Source organism: Opisthorchis viverrini, assembly GCF_000715545.1.
Source record: "Opisthorchis viverrini unplaced genomic scaffold opera_v5_284, whole genome shotgun sequence".
Lineage (NCBI taxonomy): Eukaryota > Metazoa > Platyhelminthes > Trematoda > Opisthorchiida > Opisthorchiidae > Opisthorchis > Opisthorchis viverrini.
In genome coordinates this window covers 89,165-106,252 of record NW_008751943.1, presented here as the reverse complement: position 1 = coordinate 106,252, position 17,088 = coordinate 89,165, and the positions used below count along the sequence as shown (strand labels likewise).

General features: G+C 44.2%; 1 protein-coding gene across 1 annotated transcript in view; it reads left to right on the top strand.

Moving 5' to 3' along the window:
- T265_09550 (hypothetical protein) overlaps positions 1-17,088 on the top strand; it is a gene marked incomplete at both ends in the record, with an annotated part of 24,917 nt that overhangs the window by 1,975 nt on the left and 5,854 nt on the right. The window contains 7 exons of the mRNA XM_009175655.1: positions 1,487-1,689; positions 2,656-3,029; positions 5,885-6,165; positions 10,370-10,665; positions 13,823-14,038; positions 15,150-15,267; positions 16,513-16,624. Coding sequence (XP_009173919.1) covers positions 1,487-1,689; positions 2,656-3,029; positions 5,885-6,165; positions 10,370-10,665; positions 13,823-14,038; positions 15,150-15,267; positions 16,513-16,624 — 1,600 coding nt within the window. The remainder of the gene's footprint in view (positions 1-1,486; positions 1,690-2,655; positions 3,030-5,884; positions 6,166-10,369; positions 10,666-13,822; positions 14,039-15,149; positions 15,268-16,512; positions 16,625-17,088) is intronic.

The window sequence follows — 17,088 nt, the reverse complement described above, 5'->3', positions numbered from 1 at the left end:
TTTTGAGCAAATTACTTATAGTTTGTTAGTAGTGTGAAACGACTTCGAGGCAGACAGATTAGGTAAGAGATGACCCACCATCCTTTCATGAAATAAGCCCATACATCCACCTAATGAAGAGGACAACAGACACAGGCTTCAATCATCGTAACCGAAAGGCTGAGTGTTTGACATTGGTCTGGAGGTCACGGCTTCGAAACTCCCTACTGGAGTTCTGGAAATAAGCATGCACACTGCTGAAGATCCCCCGTAAGGAGGAAACAGCTGTACAGTGCTTCTCGACTTTTCAGCACAGATGGGCTTCACTGACAGGATGAAATTCCTGGTGAAATTGGCCAGGCCTCCTCACATCAACAGTTCTGATTCTACTTGTGTTTACCATTTCGCATGCCAACAAAATCCCTAGTTGGCCGAGCAACGTCTCGTCTGTGACCCCGATCCTGCTCGACAAATTGGACCCATCCAGAACAAGCGATAATTATTTTGTGGTTTAGTGCTTCTAATTTGCTGTTTTTGCCGATTCCTCCATGGAACCGTCTGTTTTTAGCTGATGAAGCCAAGGCTTTAACTTTTAGCAGAACAGAAGAGACCAGCCGAATGATTACGAGTGCAGGTTGTTGACCATTGCCTGACGCACAGTTCAACACAAGGAATATGTCAAGGGAGCAAGTGTGACTCTGTGCTCATAGGGACTGGTTCATATAAGAAAGTGTCACCCATGAAAACTGAAAAAAAACCAAGCGACGGTCGATAGGAAGATAAAATTAAGTGTATTTGTAGAGTTTAGTAAGTGTCTACCCGTTTACAATTGTGATTACAGAACGAACTTTTCCTTCTCCTGGGAGATTATGGTTTGTTTTAGACAACCCCCCTGGGTAGTAGCTCGAGGTTAGAAACCGTTTTGATGCTTCACAGTGTTGGCCCTCACAAGCAGAGATAACTGCATCACTGTTCGGAAGCCAGCCGTCCCTAATGACCGGACATCACATGATTTGGACGGATGTGTCACGTGCAGGACACGGACCAAACGAAGGCATGCCCTGATTGGTCAGAATGCCAGTCAACCCGGGTCGAGCATCCTTGTCTGGACGCTTCTCACTCCCCCTCGCGGAGATTCTGGCACAACCTTGTGGATCACTCTGTGACTACCATATAAATACAGTTGTAGTAATTTTCCTTTGTCTCCATAAAGGGCTGTGTAGAGCTACCGTGCCTTTTGATACACCATAGTGGGCGGAGCAGGAAGCCAAGGGACCGATTCAGAGTTGCACTACCGTACATCAAGTCACAACAATCACCAAATCAGTGACAATGCATTGTAGCTAGTTGTCTCGTTTATACGCGAAGCAATCATGTGATGCGCCAGAACCTTGTGATTTGCACACAGCTCAACGGCAATTGTTTGACATTTTCTCTCAGACAACACCAAGTAGCTTCTCTGGATCAAGCATATACTTCAGGCTGATTCATTCGTTTCACCTCATAGGCTACTAAATTCGAATCGACAGACAATACTTCTCAAGCCAGTGGGCTATCTACCGGTTCGCGAATTTCAAGCAAGGAGGATTTGCTCAGGCACAAATCCGAACTGATTCAGGCATTGAGCCCGGACGTGTTGCAAAAGTGGTACCGTTGCGTCTCATCAGGTTCCAACGAAGCTGAACGAATGTATCATCTTCAGCCTGTCAGGTGAGGAATTTTCGTTCAAACCGTAAGTCATCCCCTAAACTGACTAGTAATCGGGACCAATCAGAAATGGTCTCTCCATATAGTTGGACTTTACAAAAGACTATTAATCCTAGCGCTTCTACATGAATAAATTTAGTGATCTACTTCACCGTTTGAGATCAGGTGGATGGCAATGGAGCTGGTGGCAAGGAGATGAACTTGTATTATCCATCACACAGAGGAACGTACGAAACCAATACGTACTGGTCATAGCGTTATCGTGCTAATGATGAGTGACCTACAGGGATTGTCCCGACCGGGACAAAAGAGCATACTGCAAGTGTATTTTGCTGCACCTATTACTGCTTGTCAGCATAGAATAAACTCCATTTATCGATAGAAGACTATTCATAACGTTACTCATAACTACTCGTCAGCCGACGACTGGTTTTACCCCTCTTTAGGCTTATCAGTTAGACGCAGTCCCAGAGTTTCCGTCAATTTTAGGTTCCATTCGAGTAATATATCTTCATGTCTCGAAGATCGTATGAAATATGAAGCGTCCTATGTTCAGCACATTCAATTAAAGAAAGTCATAAACGACTGATTCATCTGGAATTCACTAAGTTTACGACTAAAACCAAATCACTTTGCTACCTAGTGCAATTAGTTTAAACTCCGAATTCCTTTTTTGCCCAAGCCCAGACAGGGGAAGTCGAGAGATAGAGGTCGGGTTTGAACCACAGACCTTCCGGTCAGTAAATTCGCGCTCTACGCCATCTAGCTCCCTACCATCATGATATACTGCCGAAACAAGTCTCACAGCAAACGTTTTCTTCCTGTAATTTATGAACAGCTCCAAGAGAGTAGTAGTATAAAGCGAAGTGACACGATGATTGGCTTAGTTGTAAGGGCGAACATGATGAAAAATCACTTTTTTGAAGAAAAAAAAACAACTGACGTGTACGTTACTGTTGTCTTTTACAGAAGTGTGTATCCCGATGTGCTTCGATATGAAGACCAGTCACGTCGTCAAGCCGCTATCGAATGTTGGCTAAAGGACTCGCACCACATTGCTTGCTTATTCATGCGCTATATCAAGCCATGCCAGAAAAACGCTGGAGACAGTGAAGCTTTACCAAACAGTATGGCAGGAAGACGGGGTTCAAACCTTGAGACAACTACCAGGGAGGCTGATGAAGATGAGACAAAGGAACGAGTCCCAGACGAGGAAGACCGAGCATTTATAATGGAGTCTGGTAAGAAACTCCTGTTTTATGCAACACTGTATGCCTATCAGGGGATCAGCCTGGGCCGATTGCTTTATATTCTTGTTACTAATTTTCATATGAGTAGTATAGGTTTGTCGTAAAAGTGAAAACTATCCAATGGGATAAGAGGCTGACCGTCGAATCAGACGTAAACGGATGCTTCTGCCCCATTCGCCACGTCCTATAAGTGAGACTCAGTTTAACCCTTGTGAAATCTCATCCATATAAGGCCTCCATGAGGCGCCTAAGGGAAGCAAAATTCTATCAGAAACAGCCCGCACAGGAGTTCTAAACAAAGGCACTTTCAAGGTCTACGGTGATCTTTACTAGTGGTAACCAAAGAACGGTTTTCGGACATTTTCCTCATGAGTTAAATGACGTCAATTTGTAAAGTACTAGGTGATGTTTTCGGACATTTTCCTCATGAGTTAAATTATGTTAATTTGTAAACTACTGGGTGACTTCGAAGTAAAACGTGACCTGTGCGCATGACTGCGACAGTCAGAGAACAAATGCAAAGGTCAGCATGAAATATCCGTAGCATTCTCACTGCTTTAACCGATCATGTACCAAGAGAGAAGTGTCGAATAAACAGAATCGTCTCTGAGGCGAATCTAACACGTCGCTTGTCAACTGACAAGCGCTTCGAAAGCTATGGGAGTTCTCAGTTGAGCTTCTGAAAGAGAGGAACACAACTGGTTCAGCAAGCAGGATATTGCTTACATCTTTCACCTCCAATTCTTGAAATCCGACTGTGATCCGCTTGACTCCACTGTGTTAGTGCAGTGCCACTTCGCTTTCCTCGCAAAGACGTGGCTATGGCATCGTAGACCAAATACAATGGACTGGTTTGCTGATCGTCCGGATTCCGATCCTACCAAAAACGTCTGATGTCTACGCTTAAATTAAACGTATACATGAACCAAAATTCATCTTACTGGTGGACAGCGCGAAGTTTTAAGCTGATTTTGGGGCAAACTTGGTTATATTTAGTCCACAGACTACCAGAAGATGCGTTTGAGTTTTCACTATGCAAAGTTGTAAGATTCTTGACCAACCTTTGTTTTTGCTTTCCTGATCAGAGCGTGGAAATATAACTTCGATCTCTCAGACATTGTGCTGGTAAAAAGCAAACTTGACACCTCTCCAGCTCTTGTCGGGACTTGCAGTAATGAGGCTAGAAGTTTGTATTATAGATTTCTTTATCATAGCTGAAAACGCTTTTGAGTGGAACATTTCCAAAGGCATCATTCGCCTTGTATGTTCATCTAATACAACGTAGATTGCAATCAAACCAACGTCAGGGATTCCCCCAGTAATCTCATATCATGCATTCCTCGTACAGGAACTGTAGCGATCTCTACGTACAAGAGTCTCTGCAACGAATAGGAAGCCTGCTTGTGCGTAGCTTCTCCTCAACCTAAAAAAGAAACAGGATTGATTATCATCATCACGGACAACAAAATTGGTGTTGAAGGTGATGCTCAACCGCCGTATAACCACCAGGTTTATCTACTTGTATCTGAAGCCTGAGAGTAAAGAGAAAAGGTTGGGTGGTGAGGGTAGGAAAGGAACCGATCCTGGCCTATCGCAAGCATTGCGACGTAACTACACCAACGCACTAAATGCTCCGACGTCGTTGGGGTTGGTGGTGACAGGAAGACTCAGATGGTTAAACTAAGCGCTGCTGAGACCCGATTGGATGGTTGTCTTGGATTGGACACGAGATGCCTACATCTAAATTTAACTCTAGTCATCAAGAAGTTTATGAATGTTGTTCATCTTCAAATGTGAACCCAAAAGCATTGACGATACACACCATCCATGAGGTTACTGATAACTCTTCGACAGCTAACCACCGATTTCGCCCTTCCACTTCGGGCTCATCATTCGTGTGCAGTCTTCGAGTTCCTACTTCCTACTTGAAATCAGATTGGGCTGTTTTTTCGAGAAATACACTCATTTACAAATCAACTCAGTTTTCACGGGAGACTCAAATGAATCTCTCGTTCATACTATTCTTCAAATGAATGTGCTGCGCAAAGGCCGCTTCATGTAATAGTTGGTACGATATTTGAGAGATCGGAGTATATTTTCATAAAAGAAGGTTGCTGAAAATTCTTCGACAGTTCATGATCAGTTCCTCCCTTCCTGAGACCCATCGTCGTCCCCGAGTTTCCGTCAACCTTATGCTCTACTTGAACCCAAAATCATTCAAAATTCATTCAAATACTATGCGTATCCAAATGCTTGTATCGAGTCATCGTGCTTCGAACTCACCTTGGTTCCTAGGTACTTGTCAAGTAATAAACAAAATGGAATTCAAAACTGATCGATTTTGAAGTAAAAAGTAATCCATGTTTCTCGTTCTCAAAAATGATCGATTAAAGACAGATATTCAATGCATTTTCAAGTAGGCAGAACGTTAAATTTAAACTGAGAACCTGCAATGAACTTCATCATATCCAGACTCAAAAATGTAATCAAGCGAACAAACGATCGTTTAGCTGTAACATCTTGCCACCGTGACATCTGAAGCAAGCAAGAAGATCGAGATACTGCCAAGTTGATCCATCCTAGCCAAGAACAATCAATACGCAGAGTTTCGGTTTGAACCACGAACTTTCCAGTCACAGTGTTCGCTATCTCCCACTCAAACACGAAGATTACCGGGCCTTTCTCCTGTTCTTTCGAATAGGGAATTATGTTTCCTATCGCGGCAGTTGATAAAAAGCCCCAGGTGTTTCTGTAATCCCAACTGATTTCAGACTACTTGCGAAGCACCCCCCCCCCCAAAGGGAAAGGCATGAGAAAAGGCTGGGTATCTCGGAAATTGCTTGATACCGAGAGGTGACTACTCTCCACTTTGACCTGGCGCTTACTCTTTAAAATGTACTCATAAAGGTACTCGAGGTATTATGATGCGATGCGTGTATCGCTTCTAGCAATCGAAGAACAACTGGAAGCATTCTTAACTCCCGGAAAAGAAAGCAAGGACTGTTTTGTGGTGGTACGTCTTCACGATGACCAATCAAGGCAATCAAGGCTTCTTTCGATCAATAAGCGATCTGAATCACTCAGCTTGCCAACGAATCGATCAGTGTTGAATGTCAGTTTGTTTTCTACGAATGGCCCGATCAATCCACTTCTGGATAGCCACCTAGAGGCGCCGTTTGAAGAATCGGAGAATAGGGCAAAGCGTGTTGTTGAAGATTCCATTCTGTGCGTAAGTTTGTGAAAATTATTTATAAAAAACTACCAGAACAGTGATTTTTCATCCTTAGCTGTTGAAAATCGGCATATAGACGGCAATCAATAAAATCAATAAATCGAAAGAAAATTTCCGCACTTTACCTTTGTCATTGCATACAACCTGTGGATGTGCATTCCATCACACTACACAAAAAAGTAGAGTTTTGAAATCAGATGAATGCTGGTTAAGAAGTAAGCTTCTGCTGCAGAGCTGAAAAAATCGATCCTAGAGAAGCTACCCACTACGCGCTCTGGTCTGGCTGTGTCTAATCGAGTTGATTTAGCAAAATCCCATTGCGTCGCGTTCAAGTTCAAAGTTTACACCAAGTAGTCATATGTGTTCGAGTGGTTCTCGTTTGGTTTGGCGCGCAAACCGAAATTTGTTGGGAGTTTGGCTGGCAGAGATTTTAAAAATTGTTCCTAAATATTCACGAAAAGCAGCAAGAACGTAATATTCAACAGGCAATCGGCTTGCAGTCAATGATCCTGCCTGGGCCATTTCAAGCGGATTTCGTAGTCCATGGCTCTGTGGTCGAATACCTAACAAATTTCGGAAACGTGGCAGACCAGGCCTAATGGAATATGTAAATTTTTTCAACTAACTATCAGAGCATCATTTAAAAATTCCCTTCCAATACTGTTGACCGACTTAACGTTCACTACGATTTACAAAAAGATCACTAGTAACGGAAAGGTGGTCAGATCTCAAAAGAGATATCCCAGGTTATACCATCACCTCTTTTTTACCTCTGCTCATTGTTTATGAGACCCATCGGATCACCCCTATTTGTAGAAAAACCTACAATGACATCGTTTTGTGAACAGTATTTTAGCAATCGTTACAGGCACTGCAATGTAATCCATCGTAATCTCAGTTTAAAGAAGCACACTACTCATCAAAACGTCAAGCAATCAAGATCCAAAACATCTTGAATTCAACAAGCCTTTCGGAACCACAATATAGGAACACTAAAATTATCAGGAAGGTCAGATTTCTGAAAGCAAACTCAGAACGCCCGGAACCTAATGCTCCACTAAAAACTCAACGGGAAAGCCGGCAAGCATTCAGATCAGTCAATCATTCAATCAATTCAGCAAAAGCTGATGAGTGTTCTTGCACGCCACAGAAGCACGACCGAATGTGATCAGCGTTCAGGCATTTCATAGAGGCACGATCGATGTTGATGGGTGTTCACTAACGTCTATCCGACAGCCTGGACCAATGTCAGAAACGCCTCTTTAAATAGCGTGGGGCCGTTGTAACTTTTGCTCTGGCACTCGCTTGTTCGGAGTATAGCTGTTGTGTTCCCTTCTGTGAGTCTTTTTTCCCCGGCATTAGGCACTGGAGCGGGTCAGCAGCAAATACCACAGATTGACGAATCAGCAGATATAACAAAAATCAAATATGACTTTCCTCAAACTGCAGCGGGTTTCTGGTAGCCTGGAAACGGACTACTGAATGCTTTTCACATGCAGATGGGGAGGTGTAACAACAATTAATTTTTGGTCCGACCACTGGACACCGGGTCAGGGGCAATGAACACTACTCTTCGGCAAGACACCGGCTGATCGGTGAGTCAGACCCAGAATCAGGACTTGGATTGGTCACTATTTCTTGGGTTTTTGATCGTCAGACAACTCTGGTGCCTCCTCCGAATTAGGGTTTATCCAGCTTTACGCTACCTGCGACATTGCAGACGGACAGACTCGGACAGCGTGAGACATCACTACGACCTTGTGTGCAACGTCTCAAGGACACATTCTGTGTTACAAATATCAGGCCCGTTGATAATTTTAGCATCTACATCCTCAGTTAACCATTTCTCTTCGAGTAGGCTGCATGATGGACGCGACCTCAACACGTGAAACACGTCCGCTGGTTCTCTAGGTGTATTTGAACAAATAGTAGGACGTAATGCACTGCTCATAAGGTTGCTGGGGATGTCAGCAACATGAGGCGGCCTGATGCAGCACAATCAGTTGCTTGGGAACATCATAAACGAAAGATTCAGCTGGGTTCTAGGTGAATCTCTCGCAAAACTAAATTTGTTTGCACATAGGTTTATTTCGCTAAAAGACTAGAAGATCATCGCGGCACTACTCGGCGTGAAGCGACAGACAACCGATTACTGGGCAGGGATTTGGCACATCCCGTCCCATGCACGAGACGAGCAATTCACTGGATAATAAGCGACTGGGAGAGAAGAGCGTTATGAAGTTTATGCAGTTAGATAAATCATTCTCGCTGACAAAACAAACTTCAGTCTACCGTACTGCCGAACCATACTTAGAAACACATGAGTTCTTATGGTCAGCAGTAGAGGTAAAACTTCCACAATATTGGTACAATATCAGCTACCAGACTAATCCGTTTTACTTTCAAATGAAGAATCCCCTCTGTGAACAATCGAGCTACTGACTTGTTTGCGTCCACAGAGTGTCAACAGACCGGATACTGTTCGCAATACTGCTCCATGCCACTTGCGTGTGGTGTGGTCCTTACGGAGATAGTGCAGGACCATTTTCACCGGCTCTTAGTTCGATTGAATTTTCGATCTTTGTAGAATATATTGAACTCACATAAGAAGAGCTACATGCGGTAAACTTGCCAGGAAGGGCCCTGAGGAGATTTGTTCGAACCGTTCGACAAGCAGGATTGGATGATTTCACTTTTTTGGAGCAGGTGGCGAATAGTTCCGAAGCCTCCAAGCACAAATCGCCATCCAGAAATGTATTCATATAAGTGGACATGAATCACAAGTGCTAAACACGATTTCCAAATGTGAGCACACATGAGATATCATTGTTAGAAACGAAGGGAAGCAAAGTATGGGAAGCTGTGATTTTCACAATTTGTTGTAGGCTTGGTTAGTGTCACAGCTAAACTGACCGGTGACTGTGTTTTATCACTTTCCATCTGATGAATGTTCCATTCCAGTTAGTAGAGGTCCGGGTAATTGAGGAATTTGTTGAACACGTATCCGAGCCCCACGCGTTTGACCAGATTCCCCCTCGTCCTTGGGCGACCATTTTGATTGGTTCACATCAAGGGGGACTGTAATTGGCTCGAGTTTTGCTATTGGTAGGGCTGATCAGTAATGTGCATCTGTTCCGTGTTGAGAACCATCATTTGATCCATCATTTCACCCTGTAAGTATGCATTTACCGAGGCGACTGATTACTGCTGTCGAACTCCTGTTCGACAACGGATCAGAGATGTAATGTGAGAAGCTGAATGTTTCAAGCCAATTAACCACTCCCTGTGCTTTTGTGTCGTTCAGAACATAATTTCGAACCACAGACCGTCGCAAGAACTCCTCCCCAGTAAGCCAAACTCCTCACCGGCTGTTTGTCGCTTCACGCGAGACAGTGCTGCAATGTTCTTCCATTCCACCCAGTCATGAAAAACGCTTGACTAGGGGGTAATTCAGCAGTGTCGACTAAGGCCATCGTGAAGTCATCTCAAGATTTTCGTGCGGTAAGCACAGGATCAGGGACAGAAAACTAACTAACTCAGTGAATGACTGACACCAAAACCACGCTGTTTGAGGGGGCACACGTAGCTGTGGATCAGCGTGCTGTTGTTTTATGCCAAAACTGTCAGCTAGTCTGATATTTTCAACCTAGACTTGACGTCCTTGAGACCATGCATCAAGCGGACATATTGTCCACGTTTATCCATCTGCATTGTCGTAGCGAGAGTAAAGCTGAGCGGACACCCAGTTCGAAAGCGGCACAAGCGATCTGATGGACGGGCACCTAATCTATAATGATCCGTCTGTGTTCCGACTGTGAGTCCTCCCGCCTACTAACTGATTAGCTTATATCTTGTCGACCTAGGCGAGTAATGGTGTAGCCCTTGTGCCTTCGACTGTGATCAACTGATTGCTATCCCGCTTGTTAGTCCCTAGGGGGTCACAGAATTCCCCACCGTCAGCTTACGGAAACGAAAGGCTTTCCAAGGTATTTAGTTTGAGCTAGTCGTGTTTGTTCAGGTTACAGGTATCTCGACAACCATGTTTCGTTTATGGCTGCCCTCAAAATAGTATCAGAACGAAGGTGCATCGGCCAATATAATGTCCAACCGTGTAGTTTATCGATAGTTCTTGTCAGATTCTGACTCCTGTTTAAAATTGAGTGACAAATTGAACGGACTACGTTTTTGTGTGCTTCAACAGGTTCCACCGGCAAACCAGTCACAATACGATCTGGCCGTCTTCACTCATCTCACACTGGAAGATCGCATTTTTCGAAAACGACCTCCTCTCGAACCACTGGATCAGAAAGAACACTCCAGCTACCTGGAAGCGTTTTGCCGATCCATTCGTGAGCAATTTATGACCAGTCTTGTGGCGGAAATGAATCGAAGAATGGAGAAGGAAAGGCAGAATCAGCACGGTGCTGAAGCGGATAAACAGAAAATATGGGACCTGGAATACGAGATTAGCGCACACTGGGAGATGTGTGAAAAGATGTAAGTTTGCCTTTCAAGAAATACACTAATGCGCCTATAGTTGATGAGCCCCAAGAAGGGCAAAACCGGTCGTGGGTTGTCGAAGAGTTTTCAGCAACCTTGTGAGTAGTTTCCTTTGTGAAAATGTAAGTCTGCTGTTCACTCTGCTTTTTGGAGGTAGATACGATGCTTCACGGCGTTGAAGCCCAATTTGGGAGGACCCAGATGCAAAACTGTGGAAACCCGAGAGGCTTAAAATTTTGCCTCACTTCTGTACATGGTGTTAGCACGTATGGGTGAAATATGGTTAGACACCGACGTTTCGTCTAACTTTGACAGGCACAAGACGTGAAAAGTGTGGACAGCGTGGAAGAAAGTGCCAATGATAAACATAGAATTAAAAGTTATATAAAGTTGCATGGTCAGAACCTTGTGTACACACAATGCAATCTGGTGAGTAAGCCTCTTAAACTGACTGTGGTTTAAAATTCCGTGTACGCACCAAATGTGTCGTTCGGCTATCCTTCGTGACTACCCTGCAGTAGAAGCTTGATAAAACAAAATGTCAAACCATGATTTATTCCCTGACTTTTCCAGGTACTGATGCTTCAACGACGTACCCCGGCTTCGATAGACACCCGTCTTTCTAGATGGTATGGGTATCTTTTTAACTGCTAGGAAATTAGGTATGACGAACTGAAACAGTGCTGTATTCGATAGGTTTACTTGATGATTTGATGCCTAAGCTGAACGACAATCATGTATCGAAGCTCTGTACTGTCAACTGGTCCAACTGAGTCCACAGCAGATCTGCAATTGGTGGTGCCTGTGCTCAAATTTGCTTCCCACCATGTGCGGTGAGGGTCAAACCACAATCTGTCGCCAAGATGAGCTTCCTCAAGGTTTAGTCCGCCTACCTGGGCATTCACACCATCTGCCAAAATAACGACACATGTAGACATCGGTGACTGAAATGACCTTGACAAGTCTCGGAAAAGCTCTTGAGCGGAGCGCATGCTGACACAGCAAACAAATACCGTTTACCACGTCCAGATGCATTGATCTCTATGTAACCTAACAGCTCAAGACGGCCGTTTGCCGGAACCCAGTACAGTAGGGCGCTTTCATCCCGAGGGCTAATCCCAACGCCCATGAGCCATTGCATCAGCACCACCAGACTCCACAGGAGTGAAGTGCGGAGATTTATGTTCGTACAGATTGGTTTTAGATGTATGGCCAAAATAAGGTGTTGAATGCCTGTTTCGGAAACGCAACATACATCGATCCAAACAAGAGCTAGCCGTTGCGCAACTCGAACAGAATACGAATGTTAAAAGAAGTAATTTGGAACAGATCCATCGAATTTAATAAGGGTGTATTTATATTCACTTTACTAGAGAGAAGCGTAGATAAGCAGTACCTGTTATTTGATTGACCGCTAAACGAGTCAGCAGGAGTTGAGTGAGAGACGTCTGGGGAGGGGTCAGTGAATGAAGAAATGTAAGATCGAGTGATAGTTCTCAGTTGCTCAGGCGGAAAAGAGCGGCTCAGTTGAGGCACATTTTCTGAATCTTTGATTCAAAATTCTGACCCACAAGGAAGTGGGCGAATGTAGGGTTTTGTTTGGGGACCCTTTCCTCAGTCTCTGACCCTAGAAACATCAAAACCGAGGGATTCAGCTAGGTTTCAAGTGAGTCTCTTAAACAACCAAATTAGTTTGAAAATGAGTGTATATTCGCTAAATTCGTGCAATTTGGTTTCAAGCAGAACCTAAGGTTGACGGAAACTCGGGGACTGCGCCTACCTGATGAGCCCCAAGAAGGGCGAAACTGGTCGCGGGCTGTCGAGGATTTTTCAACAACTTTATGAGTAGTGCATTACAAAAGTATTTATATTAATTTCACAGGGGAGAAGCGTAGATAAGCAGCACTTAGTAGTTGATTCTCAATCTTTGATCCAAAATTCTGACCCACAAGGAAGGGTTTTGGGACCCTTTCCTCAGTCTCTGATGCAAAAGTTTGAATCATGAGGCACTAGTTTTTAGGGTCTCCTGAATAGACCCTTCCCGGAGCCACTGACTCAACAGTACGATCCACTTGGCTGCAGGGAGTTAGCCTGGCCCCACGGCGCAAGGAGTCATACATAACTGTCTGACTCCTAATATGGTTGCGGAAAGCAAGCACTTGTGGGCTTCACCAGCCCCATTGGTTATAAGAGTATTTTGACCTTACTGAGTAAGGCGTCGACGGTCACAGTCAACCTTTCGATGGTCGGAGTGTGCGGCTTTTATGATTGAGTTTTTTTAACGCGTCCTTCCTCAGAGGAAGGCAGCATCGCTGCTTCTACGAACAAGGGATCGCCTCACTGACTTTACACTACCATCACAGAGGAGAGCATGAATTTTACTCCAGACCGCCTCGTAGTCTCGTAGGACGGGGAATTGTTGTTCTTCATCGGGCTGCTCCCCGTTAATCTTCGTGGCATTCTGGGAACTTTAGGGACTGAGTTCTAGTCAGTATGGTCAGCAGGCTCTTTGCAGCACAGAAACTCGACAGCCACGTCAAGAAGACAGATTTAGATTAGTAGAAAGCCCTTATTTCTCCCAAAACACTTTATGGGTAGAAGAAGTGGGAAAGCTGAGTTTTTTGTTCTTTTCACAAATATTTTGTGCAATCTTGGTTTGTATACTGCATACTGCTAAAATTTTGTGAGGCTCAAGCTGGTGTCTGGATGGGGTGCCTGTGAAGTAGGTTTCATTCGGTTAATATACCATGCTTGAACCGACAATCGACTCTCTTGTTGGAGTGAACATGAATGTTTTACTTTTCAAAAGAGGGAGGATATTGTACGTAGAAAACCACGATGGACAAGCTATGCGACTCGGAAAACTGGGTCCTCTAACCGCGAGCAGAAGTTTTCTGATGTCGTCTTCAAAAAGAGGCCATTTCCCTTTTGTCGATGGTTACGACAAGACTCGTGAATTTTGCTACGTCTGAAAGCTTTTCGACAGCAGTTCTAAAAACCGTGTCATAGAGTGGGTTTATCTTTCAGTTTCTTATCCCAGTCATCTTTGCAACTAAATTGGCGACTTCTCGCTGATGTGTTTCACTTGGCCACCGTCTCCAAAATTCCATTTTTTGAATTGGCTGACATGAAGAGCCGTTGGTCCATCTTTCAGGGCTAGCGAGTTTGTGGGACAAAGTGAAAAACTGGATGAAATTGTTGGTTGGATCGATTCGTGCACGAAGGAAATACAAAATGTCGCCGAGGATTTGGACCCCCCGGAAGGACGTTTTCACTGGCTCACTGTCAGTGGGAGTTCGGGATGTGGAAAATCGGTTTTACTTGCTAAACTGGCGAAAACCATGCTTCTGGATGAGCATATGCGCGAACGGTGAGACAGACACTAGTCTGGAAATTTTCCCAGTTAGGTAGCTGACTTGTACAACCCAATGATGTACATGCTTTGACCTAATCCACAGCTAAAAACTAACTCACTATTTGTGAGCTATTTCGGCATGGTCGGGTTTAACCGCAGCTGCAAATGAAGTTCAGTACCCCAGGTCTTTTATGGACTGGTAGTTAGGTCAATTCGGGCAACCTTCAAACATCGCCCTCCTTTCTGGTACGATTTTTAACCTGCAACAAAAATTCTTAATCGCTAAAAGTTCCAACTGACCGATCCTTCTGTTTCTAGCCGATGAAAAACCAACCAGGATACTGTGCCTGGTAGATTTCCAAGAGTGACCTTCATCTTCAAGATCACCATCGAAAGCTGGGTTGAGTCTAACGATTCGCTTGTAAACTATTCAATTATCAATCGAGACGATATGATCAGTGTCCAATCGGGCTGGTCAATCAAATCACACGCACTCAAATGCTCACTGGTGATATCTCCTCGATTTTTGGTGGAAGGTTTGCAAGCTGATTGTTAGGCGACCTGATCAACACCAGTCAGAGGCATTTCCTTGCTATGAACGTGGATCTTTCTGGAATTTTTGTCGATGCAAGGAATGCGCTTAATACCCTGGTCGGGCACTTCAAAAATTCAGTCAAATTGTTCCGTTACGCCAAAGCATACAGTTGATCTCCTTTTCATCGCCTCCATAGAGTTACTTCCTCTAAGACATGGACAACTCTGCCAGGTTGTGAGGTGTCTATTCTAAGGAAGTCGCTTACAGGGGGACCTCTTTAATCCCTTTTTGGTCCAACCAATTGATGCAACCATTTGCTCGACTGCTTTGGTTTTCTATTCCAATGAATTGAGGCCAGCTACAGGCTCAACAAAATCGTTTACTCTCAGAGGCCTCCTAGATAAGAGCAGGATTGTTAAAAATCATTCGTTTTTCGCAAAAAAAGATACCAATTTTTATGTTGACATTTACGTCGTGTCAACTTGCAAGTTTACTTCTGTTGAAGAACAGAGTATGAGACTAAATCTCACCAAGCCTGCGGTTGATAGGATGAGAACCATATTTCTCCCATGTCTGACGTACTTTTTCTAGTGCCCGTGTGGTTTATCGATCCATCGGAAGTTCCACAGTTTCACTGAAACTCCTCGATACATTGCACTACCTATGTTGTGAGCTCTCAACTCAAATGAAGCCCTCTTTGTTGCCTCAGGTGAGTCAACCATCTGGAATTTAACTGCCAAACGTTATCGTTTCAATCTAAGACTTTCCGGTGATTGTTAAATTTTTCTATGCAGATTCTAAGATGGTTCGGTTAGGATTCCTAGAGATCCTGATGAAACTAAAAAGATAACTCCTAAGTGATGTATGACATCTAAGGTTCAGTGTCCGAGTTGGGATATTTCTTGAAACAACGCCACATGGTGTCACATACATCTGTGTTACGGTACTCGTCGGTATTCTCGTCAAATCTTACCAATCTCTCCCAAAAAAATATGCCGACATGTCCCAACATAAAGAAGTATTGACATCCAACCCCATATATTTCGGACGCTATTTTGGATGTGGGGTGTAGCCGATATGAATCCTACAGTTGAAGCAAAATAGACAATGAGCACTGTGCTTTCGCGAGATCAGTGAGGTTAGGTTAAACAATCAGCCATTTGCTCAAGTTTCAGGTATAAATAAGACCAATGTAGGACCTGAGCATTGATCAAGGGTTCTTCAATGTCTTTTGACCACTTCGAGCTGCGGTTAGCCACGTTGCCGAACAGGACGTTGCTCGTTATTCATTCATGTTGCCTGTTTTAAGAAATCGTTCAGGTGTAGCACCCTTTCGGTGCCTAATTGCCATGCCACCCGAGGGAGGCAGGAGGGCTGTGATTGTGTCAGCTTACTCAAGCCTAGACAGGGGAAGTCGACAGGCAGAGGTCGGGTTCGAACCACGGACTTTCCAAACAGTAAATCCGCGCTCTAACCAGTGAGCCATCTCGCCCCCTAATGCTTGTTCATCTATCTCTTCACCAAGTTATTGACTGCTAAACGAGTGAAAGCATTCTGTTGGTAGTGAATGAAAACGAAGAGAAATGTTTTGTGAGTGATATCAAGGCATCAAAGATGTTCTTACCTCTGATTTTAATACAGTTGGCTAAAGTAGCCAACCTTTCACTGTTTTTACAAGCCACACTGACTGAGGAGCGTGTATAATCGAGCGGCAGTTAAGGACATCTGCGTCATGCCAAGTAAATGAAGGCGTGGTGGTAGCAGTTTCCTTTACATCGACACTGAGTAGTTTCAACCCCAATGCTTCTTGTAGTGGGCTGCTGGGCTGGGACAGCTCTGCAAGCAAATACCTTGCATTAAGATACTCAGTTGTCTTCAGGAGCTATATAGTAACATACTTCACTTGTGTTCTGAAAGTCACCTGAAATCCTTTTTTCCACACTAAAACTGACAGAATTATGATGGACTCCGCAACGCCATGCATGATGCACTGATCGAGGCATCTTACGAACAGCCCTCCTCGCTGCCTCTGGTTGTCGTACTTGATGGGATAGAAAATTTTGAAGGTACGTGAGCCTGGAAATGTTTTCACGTCATGTAAACATTACTTGAAGGCGGGCGGGGAGTAGCGGCCAGTCAAAGACTTCTTTGAAGAAAGTCGTCGAATTTCGAGTTCACTGCATTACGAACCTGGCTACACAGACTCTGGTTCCATATACGTTCAAGCCAACGTAATATTTGGGTTCCTTGAAACAGGAATGTGTGTGCTCTAGTATTTTTTTGCTATAATTTACTTCATTGCTATGGATGGTATGCAACCCTGCTATCATCCGGTTGGATACAACCTCCCAAGTCAATACGGAGAGTTCCAGGATTTGAGTTGCTCGTTTGTTCGTCTGCGTTCACTGGTTTTATCGTCTTGTTGTATCGTGGGTGGCCATTTATTGGTTGCGCCTGCACTGGGCCTGCCAGACTACGCGATAAGTAGAAGACAGAGGACTCGGGACACGGCTGTATCGTCAGGACAAAA